At 39.4% G+C, this 19,887-nt stretch overlaps 2 protein-coding genes and 1 pseudogene across 9 annotated transcripts in view; all 3 read left to right on the top strand.

Moving 5' to 3' along the window:
* The first annotated feature begins 808 nt into the window (after positions 1-808).
* LOC101464562 (cytochrome P450 2K1) lies at positions 809-4,199 on the top strand. Its single transcript, XM_014411288.4, has 9 exons — positions 809-1,139; positions 1,243-1,405; positions 1,489-1,638; positions 1,724-1,884; positions 2,004-2,183; positions 2,483-2,624; positions 2,843-3,027; positions 3,372-3,513; positions 3,587-4,199. The coding sequence occupies exons 1-9, from the start codon at positions 933-935 to the stop codon at positions 3,772-3,774; spliced, it is 1,518 nt and encodes a 505-aa protein (XP_014266774.1). The 5' UTR covers positions 809-932; the 3' UTR covers positions 3,775-4,199.
* Positions 4,200-5,147: 948 nt separating this feature from the next.
* Positions 5,148-8,692, top strand: LOC101475718 (cytochrome P450 2K1-like; annotated as a pseudogene). Its single transcript, XR_013093203.1, has 9 exons — positions 5,148-5,412; positions 5,541-5,703; positions 5,808-5,957; positions 6,054-6,214; positions 6,313-6,492; positions 6,675-6,799; positions 7,876-8,060; positions 8,283-8,424; positions 8,505-8,692. The product of XR_013093203.1 is annotated as a cytochrome P450 2K1-like (transcript).
* Positions 8,693-10,528: 1,836 nt separating this feature from the next.
* The window catches only part of vash2 (vasohibin 2), a 36,780-nt gene continuing 27,421 nt past the window's right edge, over positions 10,529-19,887 (top strand). For 2 of the 7 annotated variants that reach the window (XM_004568418.2, XM_076874151.1), the window contains exons 1-2: positions 10,529-10,740; positions 11,813-12,250. In XM_004568418.2, coding sequence (XP_004568475.1) covers positions 11,930-12,250 — 321 coding nt within the window. In that variant the 5' untranslated portion in view covers positions 10,529-10,740; positions 11,813-11,929. Of the gene's footprint in view, positions 10,741-11,077; positions 11,288-11,812; positions 12,251-19,887 lie in introns of those variants that run through there. The other 5 variants (XM_004568421.2, XM_004568422.2, XM_004568420.2 and 2 more) reach the window with 5 other exon arrangements.

Here is a 19,887-nt window from a genome sequence, read left to right as displayed (position 1 = left end):
GGAACACGAGAAGCTGGAGAAATACCAAGGGCTCAGAGAAGAGCTCGAGAGGATGTGGAGGGTGAAGGTAACGGTGGTCCCCGTGGTAATCGGAGCACTAGGTGCGGTGACTCCCAAGATAGGCGAGTGGCTCCAGCAGATCCCGGGAACAACATCGGAGATCTCTGTCCAGAAGAGCGCAGTCCTGGGAACAGCTAAGATACTGCGCAGGACCCTCAAGCTCCCAGGCCTCTGGTAGAGGACCCGAGCTTGAAGGATAAACCGCCCGCAGGGGCGTGCTGGGTGTTTTATATATATATATATATATATATATATATATATATATATGTATATATATATATGTATATATATATATATGTATATATATATATATGTATATATATATATATATATATATATATATATATATATATATATATATATACACATACATACATACATCTGTCATGTTTGCAGTCTTGCCAGATAGATAGATAGATAGATAGATAGATAGATAGATAGATAGATAGATAGATAGATAGATAGATAGATAGATAGATAGATAGATAGATAGATAGATAGATAAAACGGCCATGGCAACCCTGAATTTTAATGCTAAAATCTACCAAAAATGAAAACTATTATTACGTTTTTAACAGATATACTCACTTCTGTCAAAAATTATTCTAACATCCAAGTAGATATTTTTATTCTATGTTTAATTTATTTTGTTGGTTTGTTAATGTTTTTCCATTTATTTTACAGACCAAAGTATCAACTGCAACGTTAATGATTTACTATTTCTTTCATAGAGGACCTTTGCTCTGTTACTGTCACACCTTGTATTATATGCTGCACAGTACAGGACTGAAATTTGGCAGACAACGCAAAAAGCACTAAGTCTCTGGGCTCTCAGTACAAAGAACTCATAGCAGAGAATTCGTTTCACAGCCATGGGGATATTAGATGTCTTTCTCCAATCGTTCAGTTCTGCCTTCTTGTTAGGGGCACTGACAGTCATCCTCCTTGTCTATTTCATCGTCACTCCAAGCTTCAATTCTCAAAAAAAACAAAAGGGTCCTCCAGGACCCAGACCACTACCTGTGCTGGGGAACCTGCTGCAACTGGACCTGAAAGGACCTTACAAAACATTGCTGGAGGTGAGAAAGTAATTGAACTATGCTGCAGATACAGTTCTCCAGGCAGCTTTTTAGCTTTGGTTTCTTTGATGTGTGTGAAAATATGAAAATATTCTGTTCTTAGTTATCCAAGAAATATGGATCAGTCTTCACGGTCTATCTGGGACCTAAAAAGGTGGTGGTCCTAGCAGGATACAAGACAGTGAAGCAGGCACTTGTAGACTATGATGATGTGTTTGGAGACAGAAGCCCAACGAAACTTGCGCATGAATTAACCAAAGAGCATGGTAAAGGAATAATATTTTTTCTTAAAATCTTTTAGCTTTTTTTCTATTTTGGTACTGTCAAACTAAAATATGACCACTCTCAGGAGTTCTGTGGTCCAATGGTGACTCATGGAGAGAAATGAGACGCTTTGCATTGACTAAACTGAGAGACTTTGGAATGGGCAAGAGAGCATGTGAGGACAAAATAATTGAGGAATGTCAACATCTCATTGAAGTATTTAAGAAATTTAAAGGTAAAAATTTATCACATTTGTTTGAACTGAATTGAATTAATGGTCCAATTACTTATACTGACTGTATGTGTTTGTTTTGCTACAGGAGAAGCGTTTGATACAACCCAATCAATTAACTGTGCAGTCTCTAATATTATCTGCTCCATCGTCTATGGCAGCAGATTTGAATATAATGATCCAGAGTTTACATCGTTGGTAGATCGAACAAACAGATTTGTCAGACTCAGTGGAAGTCCCTCAATACAGGTATTGATTCCTACTTTGTGACACTTATGGAGTTACAGATTTTTTCAAGGTACAACTCAATAACCTTTGTAAATGAAAAATGGTATTTTATGTACAGATGTATATTTGATGATTCACAGATGTATGAAATGTTTCCATCAATCCTGAAGTGGACTGCTGATAGGAACGAAGGGTTCAAACTGGCTGCTGCCAATAAAATGCAAAACCGTGCCTTCTTCCATCGTTTAAAAGAGACTCTGAACCCACAGATGTGCAGAGGCTTTGTAGACGCCTTTCTGGTCCGCAAAGAAAATCTTGAGGTTGGACTTTCTATTATCTTTTAACTTTGTGTTCAGGAATAAATAACTTAAGCTGATGGTGAAACTGTGCCTTATCCTGCTCAGCTATGGTTAAGACAAAACAGCTGTGTTGCATCCTAATACCTTTATCACCCAGCAGATGTATGCGAACACTATTGATCATTTGTAATTCTTCTGGTGTATGTTACATCCTCGTTACTGTTCGGTGCCTTGACACTTCTTTTTCTACTGTGCAACCCCCATCCAACTTTGGGATTAGAATGATTTGAGTGACTTTGCTGTTAAATGTCTATGTGCAGGAATCTGGGATTACCAACAGTCACTTCCATGATGATAATCTTCTGATAACAGTCATGAATCTGTTTGCTGCCGGCACTGAGACAACATCAACTACACTGAGATGGGGACTTCTGCTAATGGCCAAATATCCGAAGATACAGGGTGAGGAGCTCAAATAATCCACAACTTGAATACACTCTTTTACTGGAAATCACATGACACATGTCACAAGAGCAATATCACAATAAGCATACATTTATCAAATATACTGGAGTGTTATTGTCAGTGTAACACAAGTGTAATGTGTCCACTGTTCTCGTTTAGACTCCAGAGGATTCTAATAGGGATGAAATTCAATTACTGTTACTTTTATACTCTAGATGAGGTCCAGGAAGAGCTGAGGAGGGTCATAGGAGATCGACAGGTGCAGGTTGCTGACAGGAAAAACCTTCCCTTCACTGACGCCGTCATCCATGAGATACAGAGACTGAGCAGCATCGTCCCCACTGCACTTCCTCACAAAACCACCCGAGACATCACTTTTCAGGGTCACTTTATTGAGAAGGTTAGACTAATTGTTATCTATTCGAATCTGCTCGGCATCAAGCCATGTTTTGAGATAATGTAACTACATTCTGGATCGTCCTGCATTAACTTTGAGTTGAGGTGCCAAAGTTCTAAAGCTACAAAAAACCTAAGTGCAGACACAAAGAGTAAGCATGAGTGGGAACAGTTGTTATCAGTTTACTGAGTGCACAAAACAGAAGCTTGATGCCATCTTGGACAGGCAATCACAGGAATACGGGAAAGTTTGAAACTGAATCCAAATCAAAAGTATGTGCTGTTTTTATGTGTTGTCTTAGTACGTTTTGTACTTTGTGCATCTCTGAAATCAGCTGTTATCTGCAGGGAACCACAGTGTTTCCTCTCTTGACATCTGTCCTGCATGATCCAAGTGAGTGGGAGAGGCCTCACAGCTTTTATCCTGCTCATTTCTTGGACAAAGAGAAAAAGTTTGTCAAGCGAGATGCCTTCATTCCATTTTCTGCAGGTTTGTGAGCTCAGCCATTACCACTGAGGTACATCTCATCACAGGACAGTTGATTATTATTCATCTCTTGCAGGTCGCAGGATTTGCCTCGGAGAGAGTCTGGCCAGGATGGAGCTCTTCCTCTTCTTCACCACCCTCCTGCAGCGTTTTCGTTTCACTCCTGCACCTGGAGTTTCAGAGGATGAATTAGATCTGACTCCAATTGTGAGCATTACTCTCAGCCCTTCGATTCACAAATTATGTGCTGTTTCCAGAATGTGAGGAAGAGATGGTCTTTATAAGCTTTTGTTGTCCTGTGAAACGGCTCCAGTCAATTTTTAGCAGAATATTTTCTTGTGTCCTTAATTATTATTAGTCCTTTATTTATCCAGGTAAAAAAAATCTCATTGAGATTAAAAATCTAATTTCCAAGAGAGACCTGGCATCATGGCAACAATTTCAGGCTCACTGACATGATTTACAAAATGTTTAGTTCAATTGTTCCTTTAGTTTCAAGGTGATTTTATTAGCCCCATCTCATGTAGGTAAAGATTGCCTGTTGGCTTCAAAGTTTTCACTGACAATAAAGGCAGAATGTTTTGATTACTTAAAAATGCTACACCTGCCATGTATCGCTCTCTCGCTTGCTCATAAAGATGTAAGATGTTAAACATTTTCCTCCACAATAAAGATCAAATGCTGCATCAGTGCATGTCGTGCTCATTACTGCCCCTCAAGAAAGAAGACACCCTCAGTTTTCTTAGTAAGTACCGCCATGCCACGCCCCCTGGTGGTTGGAGAAGTTTACAGATGGGTTGACAACACATTATTGTTACATTGTTGGTCTTCCATGTGACCTCTTTAGAGAGAAGAAGAATGTCTGAAAGGAACTGAAATGTATATCAATGTTTATTTGTATAGATGAATTGTTTTTTCATAATTTTGGGGGGCTAATTGATGGTTACCAGACTCTTTGGGCCATTTTCTATCTGTCCGCTTCACTTTTTCATTTAGTGATAAGAAAAACTAATGACCATCACTTGTAGCTGTCTAAGTCACCCATAATTAAAGTGTATTCAGTTCATCTTGACGTAGTTTTTTCAGCGGGAGAAGCATTTCATCCAAGTGACTTCTTCAGTCTTAGCTGAATGCAGGTTTCTCCAACCTTATTGCTTCTCTTAGATATTGCCACTTTATTTACCTGCTGCCCTTGTTGTTAGGAAACCTGCTTTGCTACCCAGTCACTTTGGCCAAAACTGCTTGGTTACCCGTTTTATCCTACACTCAGCTAGGTTGGATAAAAAGTTATTTACCGTACTTTCTGATTTATGACATACTTCCGGTTTGGAAGTCTTATAGAAAAGCATAAAATATAAATGCTCTTTACATTTATCATATATTCAACTCTAAAAGTCAATACAAAAAAATGAGCTTCAGTTTCAAATAATGTTAAAATATAGTAAAAAAAATGCTGCACTTTAAAGTGTTTACACAAATAACTGTGTTGATATCAGGTACACACATTTATACGTGTTTTATTTATTTTATTTTTTTTTCATCCTGAAAATATAATATTGACACAGACCAAAGTACTAACTGCAACATTAATCATTTACTCATTCATAACCACAGAACACTGTTTGCACTGTTTATCCCTGTGCAGTGTCTTTCACAGTCACTGAGTTTTCAGTGCAAGTAACAGAGTGTATATTTTACTTGAAAACCATGGGGATATTAAATGTTTTTCTTCAGGCCTTCAGTTCTACCTTCTTGTTGGGGGCTCTGACGGTCCTCCTGCTCATCTATTTAATCTCCTCTGCTAGCTTTAGTACCCAGGATCCCCCAGGACCCAGACCACTTCCCTTGTTTGGGAACTTGCTTCAGATGAACCTGAAAAGACCCTACAAAACATTATTGGAGGTGAGGTAAAGCTATTGGGCTGCTTTTCTTTTAGGCTGACTTATAAATTCAGCTTTCCATGCAGCTCTTACAACTTCCAGGGTCTCTCTAATGTGTGTCAAAATATCAACATATTCTGCCCTTCTTAGCTGTCCAAGAAATATGGATCAGTCTTTACTGTCTATCTTGGACCCCAAAAAGTGGTGGTGCTGGCAGGATACAAGACAGTGAAGGAGGCACTTGTTGACTATGATGAAGTGTTTGGAGACAGAGATCCAATTCTAATTGTGCATCAAATGAACCATGGAAATGGTAAAAATAAATAAATAAATAAATAAATAAAATAAAAAATGGGCATAACCACATTATGTGTCTTAAATTATTGTTATTTAAACTCTATACACACTTCATTACAGGGGTTGTGTGGTCCAACGGTGATTAATGGAAGGAAATGAGGCGCTTTGCACTGACTAACCTGAGAGACTTTGGGATGGGCAAGAGAGCATGTGAGGACAAAATAATTGAAGAATGTCAATACCTCATTGAGGTTTTTAAGAAATTCAAAGGTAAGATTTGTTTATGTTAAAAAAAATTAATGAAGGTTGATGAAGATTAATTTGACTGTTATTTGTTTTTCACTCCTTTCACTTGTCTTGTCACAGGAGAAGCTTTTGATACAAACCAAAGATTATCATATGCAGTCTCTAATATTATCTGCTCCATTGTCTATGGAAGCAGATTTGAATATAATGATCCAGAGTTTACATCTCTGGTAGATCGAATGAGCAGAGGTGCTAAACTTTTGGGTTCTCCTTCAGTACAGGTCATTTCTATAGTTACTTTCATAAGCACATAAAGCATCAGTTGTTGCAAATAACAAAATATTATTCTAGTTACTGGTGGTTATATAATTTTTGACAGATGTACAACATGTGTCCAGCGCTGTTGAGTTGGATTGGTGCCAGGAAGGAACTGCTCGAAATGTCTGCTACCAGTAGCAAACAAAACCTTGGCATCTTCAGTCATTTAAAAGAGACTCTGAACCCACAGATGTGCAGAGGCTTTGTGGATGCCTTTCTGCTCCGCAAGCAAACTCTGGAGGTTGGCATCTCTGTCACTTGTCAAGTTTGTAGTCTGAAATTATTAACTGAAGCTCAGGGTGAAGCTGTGCACATTCCTGCTTAACTAAACAAATATGCTGTGTCCTAGTAAGAACAAAGTACACATTTTGTCAGTTTTAAGGGAATTAGATTTACTGGCATTTTATTGTTGCATGTCTGAAGGAATCTGGGATTACCAACAGTCATTTCCATGATGATAACCTTTTGATGACAGTAATGAACTGAGACAACATCAACTACACTGAGATGGGGACTTCTGCTTATGGCCAAATATCCAAAGATTCAGGGTGAGGAGCCTAAAAATTTAACTTCAATGTGCTAATGAAATCAAATCACTGTCACAAAAACAAAATCAAATAAATAATGTCACCTTCATTTATAGCCGTGTGAAAAATCACGTTTTCAAAGTACTCTATTTTTAGTCCTGTGAAACACAAATTATTCCCTTCATGGGATTTAGGAGTAGCAGCCAATCAATAAGGTGCTAATCAAAAGCACGATTAGTTGATCTTTAGCAAGTGTGAGCAACTGAATGAAGACAGATTTTTTATAGTTTGTTAGACTGAAGCCTTCAGGTGTGGACTAACACACACCTGAGGGCTTCATTCTTCCCTGGAGTGGAAGTTCCAGTAAATGCACCCCAAATTAAAAACCAGTTTATTCTAGTACAATTCTGCAGTTCTACAATTAAAAAAAGTCAGAACAGGTACGGCTTGTTTAAAATAGTTGCCAAAAGAAAGCATAGACTTCTGAGACAACATCCTGTTGACTGACAAGACAAAACTAGAAATGTTTTATCATAATGCAAAAGTACCACATCAAGCACAAATCCAACACAGTATGTCAGCACAAACACCTCAGACAAACTCACACACAGTGCTAAAGGAGTGATGATTTGCAGTTGATTTTTCCAGTCACAGGACTTGGGTACCTTGGGTAACTCTGTAATGATCATAAGTATTTTATAGCAAATGTCAGAGGATCTGTCCCAGATTGGCCTAAACTGGGCTCTCCAAAAGAATGGCTGAAAAAGATAACAATCAAGGTGCTGCAATGGCCCAGTCGAAGTCCAGACATAAACTCAAATGAAATGCTGTGACAAGACATTAACAGAGCCATGCCTGACTGAATGTCTGCAAACCTCAATGAACTAAAGCAGCACTGTAAAGAAGAGTGGGCCAGAATTTCTCTACACCAATGTGAGAGACTGATAAAATAATTTAAAAAGAACTATTACTTCAACTGGCGTGCACTTAATTTTTTTTACAAGATTGCATAGATTTCTGTGAAAATACTGTAAAATGGAGTGTTTGAGTGATTCTAATAGGGATGAAATTTAATTATTGTTACTTTTATACACCAGATGAGGTCCAGGAGGAGCTGACGAGAGTCATAGGAGATCGACAGGTGCAGGTTGCAGACAGGAAAAGCCTGCCCTTCACTGACGCCGTCATCCATGAGATACAGAGACTGAGCAGCATTGTTCCCACTGGAATTCCTCACAAAACCACCGAAGACATCATTTTTCAGGGTCACTCTATCAAGAAGGTAAGACTGCATAACACACCTACCGCTTTTAAGAAACCTAGCCTGCACTAAGCCATCAAGTGCAACAAAATATAACTGCATTGTGGATTGTTTCTTTATGATAATTATGTGTAAAGGGTGATGGTTTGGTAGTGCAGGTAGGAAAACATAAATGCAGATAAAATACATGTAAATACAAGGTGGGGAAAGGTTTTAGCAGTCTGTGTATTGTAATTTGTGCAGGAAACCACGGTGTTTCCTCTCTTGACATCTGTCCTGCATGATCCCAAGGAGTGGGAGCGACCACACAGCTTTTATCCTGCTCACTTCCTGGACAACGAGAAAAAGTTTGCTAAGCGAGATGCCTTCATTCCATTTTCTGCAGGTTTGTGAGCTCAGCCATCTCTGTTTAGGTTACATCTGCTGACAGGACAGCTGAAGTTATTCTTCAATTGTCTCTTACAGGTCGCAGGATTTGCCTCGGAGAGAGTCTGGCCAGGATGGAGCTCTTCCTCTTCTTCACCACTCTCCTTCAGCATTTTCGTTTCACCCCTGCACCTGGAGTTTCAGAGGATGAATTAGATCTGACTCCAGCTGTGGGTTTTACTCTCAGCCCTTTGCCTCATAAACTATGAGCTATTTCCCGTATGTAAGGAAACTGTATTTGAACGCTGAACCAGTCTTCTCTGAATCACGTTATTATTTCATGACGTACAAGTAATCGTAATAGATTCTGGGAAAAAAATGGATTAGGTAAAGGCTTCTTTGGAAATTTAAGAGTTTGCAAAGCCAGAACTGACCTCTGGGCCATAGGTTTGATATCGATCCTTTAAATTTAAGCTTTTTGTACAGCTCCATCACATGAATCTAAGGCTACGTTCACATTGCAGGCGAAAGTGCATCAAATGCGACTTTTTTGACCCTATGCAACCCATATACGATCATGGTATGACAGTTTGAACAGCACAAATCTGATATTTTCAAATCCGACCTGGGTCACTTTCGTATGCGCATGTGGGCCGCTTTGAGGGTTCACACTAGAGCGCGTTTGCTGTCACATTTTATTTGTAGTGTGAACAAGCAGACAAAAAAAAATCAGATTTGATCAAAAAATCGGTATTGAGCATTAAGACCTGCAGTTTGAACATAGCCTAAGTGAGCATTTTCTCCTGGAAATGGAGTCTCCAATGAGTTTTTTCATAAGTTGGTTGATTGTTTTGCTCAACATGTTCACTGTAACTTAAAAATGTTGCACAAGCACATGTTAATCTCTCTCTTGTTCATGAAGACTTAATATTTTCTTCATTTTCTCCACAATAAAGTTGAAATATTAAAATGAATACACCTCACACATCATTTCCTTCCTCACTCCACCAGTCTTCTCAGCAAGTCTTCTAAGTGTCTATGTTTGACCAGCTGGAATATAAAACACAAAGAACTTTCATACAGACCTGTTTCCCATTTAATCTTTAATGTAACTGTAATGCTACTGGCCCTCTGATGATTTTCCTTATATGTCAAAATGGAGTCTTTTTATGAGTAAATCAAGCCAAATAGGTGTGGAATAATTTTACACTATTCTACAATCCATCATGTTTAGGGAGTCAGTACTATATGGGAGGCGACATCCATATAGTACTGTGCAGAAGTCTTGAGCCACCTCTGATTTCTGTATATTTTGCTTCCAAAAAGCAACACTTTCTTGTCTTGTCAAAAGTGCTCCTTAGCAATAGTGCAGAGAGATGGATCTAGACCTTCAGTTCATTCATCTGGTGTTTGCTGAAGTGGCATCAGACGTGCTGTCAGTGGAAGGTGGTTGTCAAGAAGCCATTCTTATAAAAGAGAAAACGACTAAGGTGTGCCAAATTGTTTGTGTGCTGTAACAAACAATTTGTCCATAAGGTGGAGTTCTAAGTCAAGTTACGTTACTACTGCAAATGTAGCAGCCCATTATTCATATTGCTGCGTCGAGTGCCACAAAAATATCACACATAATAGGTCCTGTATATTATTGTGCCACACATCTAATGCTAGGTGGGAGGTTTTCACGTGTCTACTTTGTTTCTAGTATGTTTCACATATAATTGTAACATCAGTAAAAAATAATAATAATATTTTTTTTTGTTATTTAAAAAAATGCATTCATTATTGACAGTTGGAAATCACAATAAAACTGATAACTCTATATTATGGGATGTGTGTGGTTATAAATTTATGCCATTAGAATAATTTGACTGTAGTCTATCTATTTGCTTAGGTTTCTTCCAATGTATTTAAACTCATTCTTACTAAGAAAAAGCGTCCAGCCCCTAAAACAATATATTCCAAATCAACAGTTATAACAAGTGGAAGAAAATCCAATTTGTTGCAGATCTATCACTTGTTGACCTCTTCGTCCATCAAAATTAACCAATCAGAGGGCACCACCCGATCCAAAAAAGGTAGCGAATACTCTCTGACCCGCCTCTCTTTGTTAGCTCGACCAATGAGAAGCTGTTGAGCAGTGGCAACCGTAGGGGATACGAGCAACGGACAGATACGGGAGAACAGTGGCCGCTAGTAGGACCGTTTTATCCCCAATGATTTAATCACATGAGAGGGTAAAGAAGCGTTTTTATCACCATGAAATTGGATTTTCTGAGGAGGTAGCTGATATCGAGGCTCCTTGCAGGCTGCTGACAGAGAGAAATGCAGAGACGAGGTAATTTCCCCGTATTGTGGTGGTGGGAGGCAACGGCCCCCGCAGTGTTCCGAGATACAGCGGCAAAGCTAGCAAAAACAGTAGAGGGGAACTTCCTGGACGGCGCTATCAAAATAAAAACATATCCACAGACAAATGATTTGTTTCGTTACGGTTCTGTGCGTAATTACTTTTAACACGTTTTAGAAGCCTTACAGGCAAGCAAATGATGGAGTTGTGAGTGTTCTCTGGTGATTCGCAGTAATCAGTTGTTATGAACGATTGACCAAAGTACTGGTTTTATTTTGAAAGGAATCGCGCTCTAATTCCTTCTTAGCAAATGTTAGCTTGTGCTAGCTTGACATATAGCAGAAGAGGTGAAGTTACAAAGCCTTGAACCAAAACAAGACTTTAAAGCCTGTGGTGGACAACGCCGCTTTGTTATGAATGGAACACACCTCGCCTTGGTGACTGATTTTCAGATCTAATGCCTTTTCAACCGGGAGTCCGATTGTTTATGTGAAATAGAAGCCTTCCTGGAAAACACGATACGGTCAGGATGATAACGGTTGGGATATTTCAGCTGATTCAATCAAAAGAAAAACTTAAGTCGACATTAAGTTGCCTTTGCTCTGTTAAGTTACACTTTAGTGAGATTTAATCAATTCATTCCGCAGATTGCTATATTGTGTCGTTGCAAAATAAATACTGTGTATTTCATACTCATGAGTTTATATGACTGCTAATGTTGATTTTTAATGCTCGGAGGGTTTTTTTTTTATCAGCTGTTGAGCTACTCTGGAATCAGAAGTTATTATTTATGCATATATTGTTTTTGGTACATTTATTGTCGACTGTTGCTGCATTTTTGGCTTCTTTATCACAATCACCCCTTTTCTTAAATACGGATAACGTTGATTTTTTTTTTTGTAACAATTCAGTGGAAAGTACCTGAAAAAATCCCCACTGTGTTATACAAACACTTTTTGTAGTGATCCTTGCTGGGCAGTCATGTACATGTACTGTCGTTTTAAAAAGCATAGTTGAGTTAATGCGTTTTCTTTTTCCTTTTTTTCCCCCATTACCACGTTAGACCTTGAAGATCAACATGTGCTTTGCACTGCTCACTAACAAAAAGAAGCTCTTGTAGCTGGAGGAAGATTGCCTGCCCTAACTTTTCCTCCTCCTCCTCTACTTCTTCCTGGGGCCAATGACTGGACCCAACTCCCCAAACCGGACTGGCACCTCTACAGCCAAGCTGAGCAGGCATGGCCGGTCCAAGAGCACCAGCTCGCACTGTCTCCTCCGCTGCAGCACCCAGGAGTCCTCCTCTTTGTCTCCCCCAAAGAACAGCTCGAGATCCCCCGAGGAGGAAGAGGAGAAGGATGGAGGGGTTCTTTTCTACGTTAATCGATCTGGTTTTCCTATCGAGAGTGTCACCTGGGAGAGGATGTGGTCCCATGTGGCGGCCGTGCACCCTGACGGACAGGAGATGGTGGACAGGATACAAAATGCTACATACCTTCCCAAGGTAAGCCAGCTGGCCAAGGGACTGGGCCATCTCTCAGTGCTTTTAAATTCTCTACTGCAACAAATGTCTTTATTAATTAAACTAGATGTTATGCTTAGACATCTGTTGGTTTGTTTTGATTTGTTACTATCGTTTATGTGTTACAGAAGTGCATGCCATTTTTACTCACCACAGTAGTAAGGTTGGAATTGTTTTTACCTTGTGTGTGTGCATGTCCTACAAAAGCAGGTGTTTGTATGTCTGCCTTTCAACACGAAAGGGTTCAGATATGCATCTTACATCAAAATGAAGGCCAAGTTTGATCATGATTTGAGAAGTAACTTGCTCTGAGACAGGTGTGATCCTAGTGCTTTATGGACTCTAGTTTTTTATTATTTCATTACATTTAGATGGAGTTTATGGCAGCATTTTGGTGTTCACTGCACCCCAGTTTTTCTTTTGCCTGAAGCAACTATGATAGACTCCAGCATAAACCGGGTTGCAAAAGAAAACCTGGTTGGCATAGCACAAGACAGTTGAACTATTTTGTCTAATTTTCCTGCTAATTTTCCTTCTTTCTCATAACACCATAGCGTAATATTTCTCAGTTGAGCCAGAGGGCTTTTCAAATGACATCACTGTGTGTAGTAGTAAAAATATGACAGTTAGATGTGCACCAAGGTTTTCTTCACTGTTAATGGACTTTTTGTGAAGGGTTTCACTGAGCCCTCTGAGGTTCCTTGAATCTTCTCATCTCAAAGAAATTCAAAGAGCTTCTGAATGTGCTGAATGTACTAGGCTGTCTAGTTTGTAGGGACTATATGATTGCCTGGGTTAGAGATGGGTATGTGGAATAGCCATGTTGGGACATAACTCTGTCCTTACATAACATACTTGGCTGCCACAAGATATATTAAATCATCAAGAGCTTTTTGAACGAACAGATGGATTTTAAAAGCATTATATATAGTATATATTCTATATTATATCCTATCTTGCAATGCACTTACTCGTCATTTTTATTATTGATTAGTATGCTTGGTATTTCCTTAATGAATCAAAGTGAAGCTTTTTAATTGTTTTTCACTTTCTGTCTTGTATGACATGAAATCCTCACGTCTGATTAGCTAAAACACATTTTAATTCTCACATATCCTATCTATAACCAGGCACATCACTGAGTATAAACTGTTATTCACAGATTCAGTGATTAAAGTTGACTACATTTAATTGACTAATTGTTGCAGTTAGATGAATCTACACTTGTATGGATCATTTGTTAACATTGCAAAGAAATTTTTTTTAAATAAATACATGTATCTGAGTCACTGCATTATAAAAAATACTGTTATCTAGCTGTGTTATCCTTCCTGTTGCTGTGACTGTTCCAACTTTAATGAGGAATTTATGTTTTTATAATGTTAGTCGGGGCGTCAGATAGTGTATCTCCAAGTCGTTGGCATAATGGTCGCCTTAGGTGTTGATGTCAGCCTGTTTTCACAGTCTGTTGTTTCTCGGATGCACACTCTCAGGTGTACACACAGACAAATGCATGGCATTACCATGACAACAGTAGTGCTAAATTGAGCCATCATACCTGTCAGTTGAAATTAGTTCTGCATTTTGGATTTGTCACATTGAGTGGGACTCGGTGTCACTTCTGAAACGCGTACACACACACACACACACACACACACACACACACACACACACACACACACACACACACACACACACAGGCTTATTATCATAACCTGTTTGTTTGTTAGAAGACTGTTTCGATAACAATAATAGGGTATGCTTATAGTGGCATTAAGACCCAAGCAGCGGTTCCGAATGACAGCAACATCAGGAAGAAGGAACACGAGAAGCTCGAGAAATACCAAGGGCTCAGAGAAGAGCTCGAGAGGATGTGGAGGGTGAAGGTGTCGGTGGTCCCAGTGGTAATCGGAGCACTAGGTGCAATGACTCCCAAGCTAGGAGAGTGGCTCCAGCAGATCCCGGGAATAACATCAGAGATCTCTGTCCAGAAGAGCGCAGTCCTGGGAACAGCTAAGATACTGCGCAGGACCCTCAAGCTCCCAAGCCTCTGGTAGAGGACCTGAGCTTGAAGGATAAACCGCCCGCAGGGGCGTGCTGGGTGTTTTTTATATATATATATAAACACATATTTATCTTTGTCTGTTGCTTCTGAGGCCCCTCAGCCCAGATTTTCCTCATAGTTTCTCGTCAGTGATTTGGATGAATGCTTGTTGTTTTGCAGGCAGAGGTGAAGGGAATCCGGTTGTTGTTTGGCTCTGCTAATTGGCCATGTGGTCATTAGTGACCTGGTTGGCTAGCAATGCCAAACTCACTTACTGTGTTCCAGATACAAGGACAGCATCAGGTTGTGTGTGCACACAAACACACTAAACTGTGCCTTGTATATGTAGAAGTATCTACTTTTGGACAGATTTAGCGTTGCATATTGTAAGACACACTACAACTTGCAGTCTTCAGTGAAGCAATAATTAATACGAAGAAAATATAAACACATTTTTATGTAAACAGTCTACTTTTTAAAACCTTCAAATTGATGTTTTTTTTCTTCAGTGTGTCTAATCTAGACTTGCATACATTATGAATCAAGTCTCACAAATAACCTGTTAAATAAAACTGTTTAAAAGTCCGCTGTGTTGGACTACAACTCATAGTCTGTGTTCTTAGTCAACTCGGTGTCATAGCCCATGAACATGATTCCACTTCAAAGGTGGAGTTGGAATCTGTCCCGCCGCAGGTCAAGATCAGACCACCAAAGTCACTAGTGATTCTAAGCGTTATTGAGAGCTTAGGCAAAAATTCACAGGGGGTCACCTTTAACCAGGGATCAGTACCGTTATGTTGCAAAATTGGCTTAACTCAATTCAATCTCATAACAGCCAACAGAGTTCCTCTGCTAGCTAAGTTAACCAATGAACTAATATGACGTTAAGTAATGCTAAGAATCACCACTTAAATCTGATTTACAAATATAATAAAAAAAACCCATCAGCTGTGTAAGTTATACTTCATCTACCATTTTTGTTATTTGTTTCTATGGATTTCGATTCCTGTCTCTGTCTATTGTAATGTCTTGTGTTGGTGCTTTATGTAGGTATCTCCATTGTCAGTTGGTTTCCATTGTAACTTTGTTGATATGTAACCTGGCCCCGTGGGGCGACCGTGGCTCAGGGGATTGGGAAGCTCATCTCTAACCGGAAGGTTGCTGCTTCGATCCCCCTGCTCTCTCTGTCCTGGTCGTTGTGTCCTTGGGCAAGACACTTTACCCTACCGCCTACTGGTGTTGGCCAGAGGGGCCGATGGCGCGATATGGCAGCCTCGCTTCTGTCGGCCTGCCCCAGGGCAGCTGTGGCTACAACTGTGGTTTGCCTGCATCAGTGTGTGAATGTGAGAGTGAATGAATAGTGGGATTGTAAAGCGCTTTAGGTGCCTTGAAAAGCGCTATATAAATCCAATCCATTATTGTAACCTGATACTCCTTCTAGTATGTGTATGTGTGTGTGTGTCTATAAGGTGTAAAACGGGTGGTTACCACAGATACAGTCACAACTAACCAAGGTGGGTTAACTGTGCTTTAAGGTGGGGAAAGAGAACAAGGAGAAGACATGAGAGTGAAAATGGTTTTGCTTCCCTAATAGGACCGACAGTGAAAGCCAAAAATGTTTAATTAACTTATTAATTAGCATATTATCGTCATATAGTGTAATCTGAATTTGGTAGTCTCTGTTAATGTGACATTTCTAACAGCTGCTGTTTATAAAATGTAAATTTATAATTTATATAAATTTACATTTTATAAACCATTTGTCGTATGACAGTAAGACAAATGGTGAGAGGAACATCATTAGCCACGATATAACTTTGTAAAGATAGTGCAACATGTGGTAGCTTGACATGCTTTTTAAAATATAGGTCAGTATTACAGTCTATGACCAGAATCCTTGTCACCATTCTCTGTGTCCTAACACCATACCACAGCACCCAAATAATCCCTCTAATACAATCTGGGTGGTGGATAATCTCTGAATACCAACTGGACTGCCTGAAGGGTTTTTGATGGGGAAACAAAACAAGCGAGAACTCTACAGAGCAAAGATCTGTTTTACAACCAAAGCTTGAAAGAAATGATTTGATTCAGGATATAGTGTCTCCAAAAGTTGCAAGCCTTGTAAACTACACCATAATTACAGCCAGTGCTCACTTTGCAATTTTTCCTGAGGGTTTTAAATTTTCACTAATTTTATCTGAAACATTTCGGTAAGCCCTAAAAGCACAGCGTGACAGGTTGAAGCATGAGTCTGTTTTCATGTCCTGCTGTGTGTTCTGTTGTGCTACATCTGAGGCTTGGTTACTGGTCAGTGGAACATGAGCTAAATCTAACTGTACAGATGCTGTCAGTCGAGGGGAAGGATACATTTGTTTTTCATTTCCTTTGCACTCTCTTTCCCCGAAGCACCCAATATCCATGGACCTGGTTTTCTGGGCTAAATCTGGTCGGGTAGCCGTGGCCTCTAAAAAGTCCCAGTCTTTACATGTACACTTGGCTGAACGATGGCAATTAATCTTCTCAGGCTATTACAACAGATTGAATACAGCTTATTTGCAACCATTCACTAAATCACACTAACCAATTTACTTCTGATTAGAGTCTAAAATCAGGTGAAATTTGGTTCCTAAGAGACAACCAGCCATTGTTTCAAAAGTGCAGACATGTTGATTTTTATTTGGATTTCGATTCTTCTGGTTCCTGCTCACTATTTTAAATCACGAGACTTTGACTGCCTTTCTCCTAGCTTTAATTTGTGCTTTATGGACTGGATTTTGGTCCTTACTCTTATACACTTGACTGACTTTAATAAATACTGCACTATAGATTTTAATCTGTTTAGAGAGATGGGTTAATCTTTACTTTACTGATCCCACAAGGGAAATTGTTGTGTTACAGCAGCAGGATAAAGAATAAAATACAATCTACAATAAACAACATTAAGTAAAAGTCCTCCAGGTACATAGTGAGGGTCTTATACTGCCAGAAAAACAACTTATGTATGCAACAGATTTTTAAAAAAGAAAAGAAAAATTGGGTTAAGTTAAAGAAGAGTAAAAGGTACGATTAAGAGAGTAGATAGTAGAGCAAAGTGCATTAATAAATAATATGTGCACTATAAATCTAAGAAACAGCTGTAGAAAGATAGAATACAGAAAGCTGAGTTAAGGTGTTGCTCCACAGACAGATATCAGGTTGTTTTTAACCTTTGTCACTGCGAACATATGTTTAGCATCATCATCATGGCTTGCTTACTTAAGTTTCCAAAAAAAACGTGATGAAGCTCAAGCAAGACTTATGGACCAAGGATGAGCTTATCTTGGACTTTTCATCTGTTGCACCACCCAACCTAAAAACCTTACAGCTCTGCAGTCTTCCTCTTACGTAGGCCAATCCCCTTCCACTCTCAATGATACCGCTCATCTGGTCTGTTTACATCACCAGTGGAGGAGAGCCAGTTGTTTTGGCGAGATGCAAGAGCTCCTGGGTATAGCCAACGTTGTCCGGGCTAAAACCAAACTCAAAATCACATGTCTACTTCATGCAGCTCAGAGCCTCAAGCAGGAAGTCTGCAGGGGTTATATCTTCTGATGCCTGGAGATTTTGTAGCAGTGGTGAAAAGAAAGGGACAGGGGACAGTTTTTGACAGGACAGTAGAGTAAATGGGAAGTCAGAGAGAGAAAACAGGGCAATGAAATGCAAAACCATGGCCCCTGCAGTGACCTGCTCAACCCAATGTAAAATATTAAAAAGCCATAGTGTAATGGCTTTTTTGCTTTACTTTTCTACATCTGGCAAAGTGTTGGTCATCACGTTTTTCAGTTTTTTTTCAGGGAGGAATTCTTTTAAGGGTAAATGTTTCTCTTCAATGACAATAGGATTTATTTATTTTGGTTGGCCTTAACAGATCACAGTACAACTATAACCTTTTAGCATTGCCCCAGCAGAATGACCTGAGTGACATAACAAGTGACATAACAACAAGAAAGCAGGAAAAAAATCTGCAGCTGACAGATTCCCAAAATGATATTATTTTTGTGGGATAGTTTAGCGAATATGACCTGTTATATATATTAGGGCTGCCACAAACAATTATTTTGATAGTCGACTAGTCACCAATTATTTTTGCGATTAGTCGACTAATCAGATCATGCATCCATTGAGCGTAAAACCTACAGCTTATTGCACCAGCATGCATCTGCTCTTATATAACTATCATTAGCTTACAGCTTTTAAGTGTTTTAGGTATGTGCTAACTAAAAATAAAGACAAGATGATTGTTTAATTTTTAATGAAATTTACAGATTGTTTCGGTGAAGTTTAATAAACTCAGCCGTCTGCTCCTTGCTATCTAAAATATAACGGGACCCCGGAGTATATTCTCGAGCATCTCACACTTCTGATAGTCAGTTGTCTGCTTGACGTTTATTCAGCTGTGTAAAAACTATAACTTGAATCGCAGCCAAACTGATTTACTCAGGAACAAATAAAATACCGAAAAAAGCCAAACAATAACATTTTAAGTTATCTTAGTGACTTGTATATCATGTTTAACCTGAGTAGCGAAAGACAGCGGTGGGTTTGAAAATGATGTGCCGGGAGTCCGGTGTTCTCACGGGCTCTAGTGAGCCTTGAACCTGGGCTAGGTATCGAGCTGGTGGGTAACAGACGTCTCCGAAAACGTCAGAGCGCTTTTGAAAATATGAGATGTCTTCTTCTTCTTCAGGGTTTAACGGTTGGCATCCTTGTACATGCAGTGCTGCCATCTTCTGTTTCAGTCCGTTATTACACTCTTAAATCCTACTACTTATTCCTGCGTCTTTTGGGATATTACAAAGCTTCAAACGACGCGTCAACTATTAAATTGGTCGTCGACGATTTTGATAGTCGACGTAATCGTGACTAGTCGACTAATCGTGGCAGCCCTAATATATATCAGGGTCCAGAGTAAAACAGTGCTGCTGAATTACAGACATCCCTATGTGTGTAATTCAAGTAGAGAAATGTTTTGGCTCGGACGTTGATACATATGGACGCCTGCCAACAAGGATTACTGCAGACAGATGTGCTCTGAGGCAAAGAATTACAGACAGCAGCAGTAATCTTCAAGAAGGTTCAAGGTTCTTTATTCATCACATGCATAGTTATACAGGTATAACACACAGTGAAATGTAGCCTGACTTGTGCAAAAGGGAGGGGGGGGAGAACATTATATATAATATATACATTCGGTGACTGTGTGTGTGCATCAGATTTGAATCACAGATAGCAAAGTTGCTTTTATTTTAAAATTTAATTAATATGACCATAAACTGAAACTGTGCGTGTGTGTGCGTGCGTGCGTGTGTGTGTGTGTGTGTGTGTGTGTGTGTGTGTGTGTGTGTGTGTGTGTGTGTGTGTGTGTGTGTGTGTGCTTATCATAGTCTTGCAGCAGATACAAGCCACAGTTAAGTACTGCTGTCTGCAGTGAACTAGTGGAAGCCTTCAGGGAATGCTGTCATTACTTTTCATACAAATGAAAAAAGGAAGTCTTATGCTGAGGATTAATCATTGGTGTCTCAGCTGTCTTTTT

Source organism: Maylandia zebra, linkage group LG15, assembly GCF_041146795.1.
Source record: "Maylandia zebra isolate NMK-2024a linkage group LG15, Mzebra_GT3a, whole genome shotgun sequence".
Taxonomy (NCBI): domain Eukaryota; kingdom Metazoa; phylum Chordata; class Actinopteri; order Cichliformes; family Cichlidae; genus Maylandia; species Maylandia zebra.
This window is presented reverse-complemented; position numbering and strand designations above follow the sequence as displayed.

Bases quoted from the DNA above. Each gene is read 5' to 3' on its own strand.
- LOC101464562 (XM_014411288.4), top strand. From the start codon at position 933: ATGGGGATATTAGATGTCTTTCTCCAATCGTTCAGTTCTGCCTTCTTG. The intron at 1,885-2,003 runs GTATTGATTCCT...GATGATTCACAG, and splicing joins GTGGAAGTCCCTCAATACAG to ATGTATGAAATGTTTCCATC. The intron at 3,028-3,371 runs GTTAGACTAATT...TGTTATCTGCAG, and splicing joins AGGGTCACTTTATTGAGAAG to GGAACCACAGTGTTTCCTCT.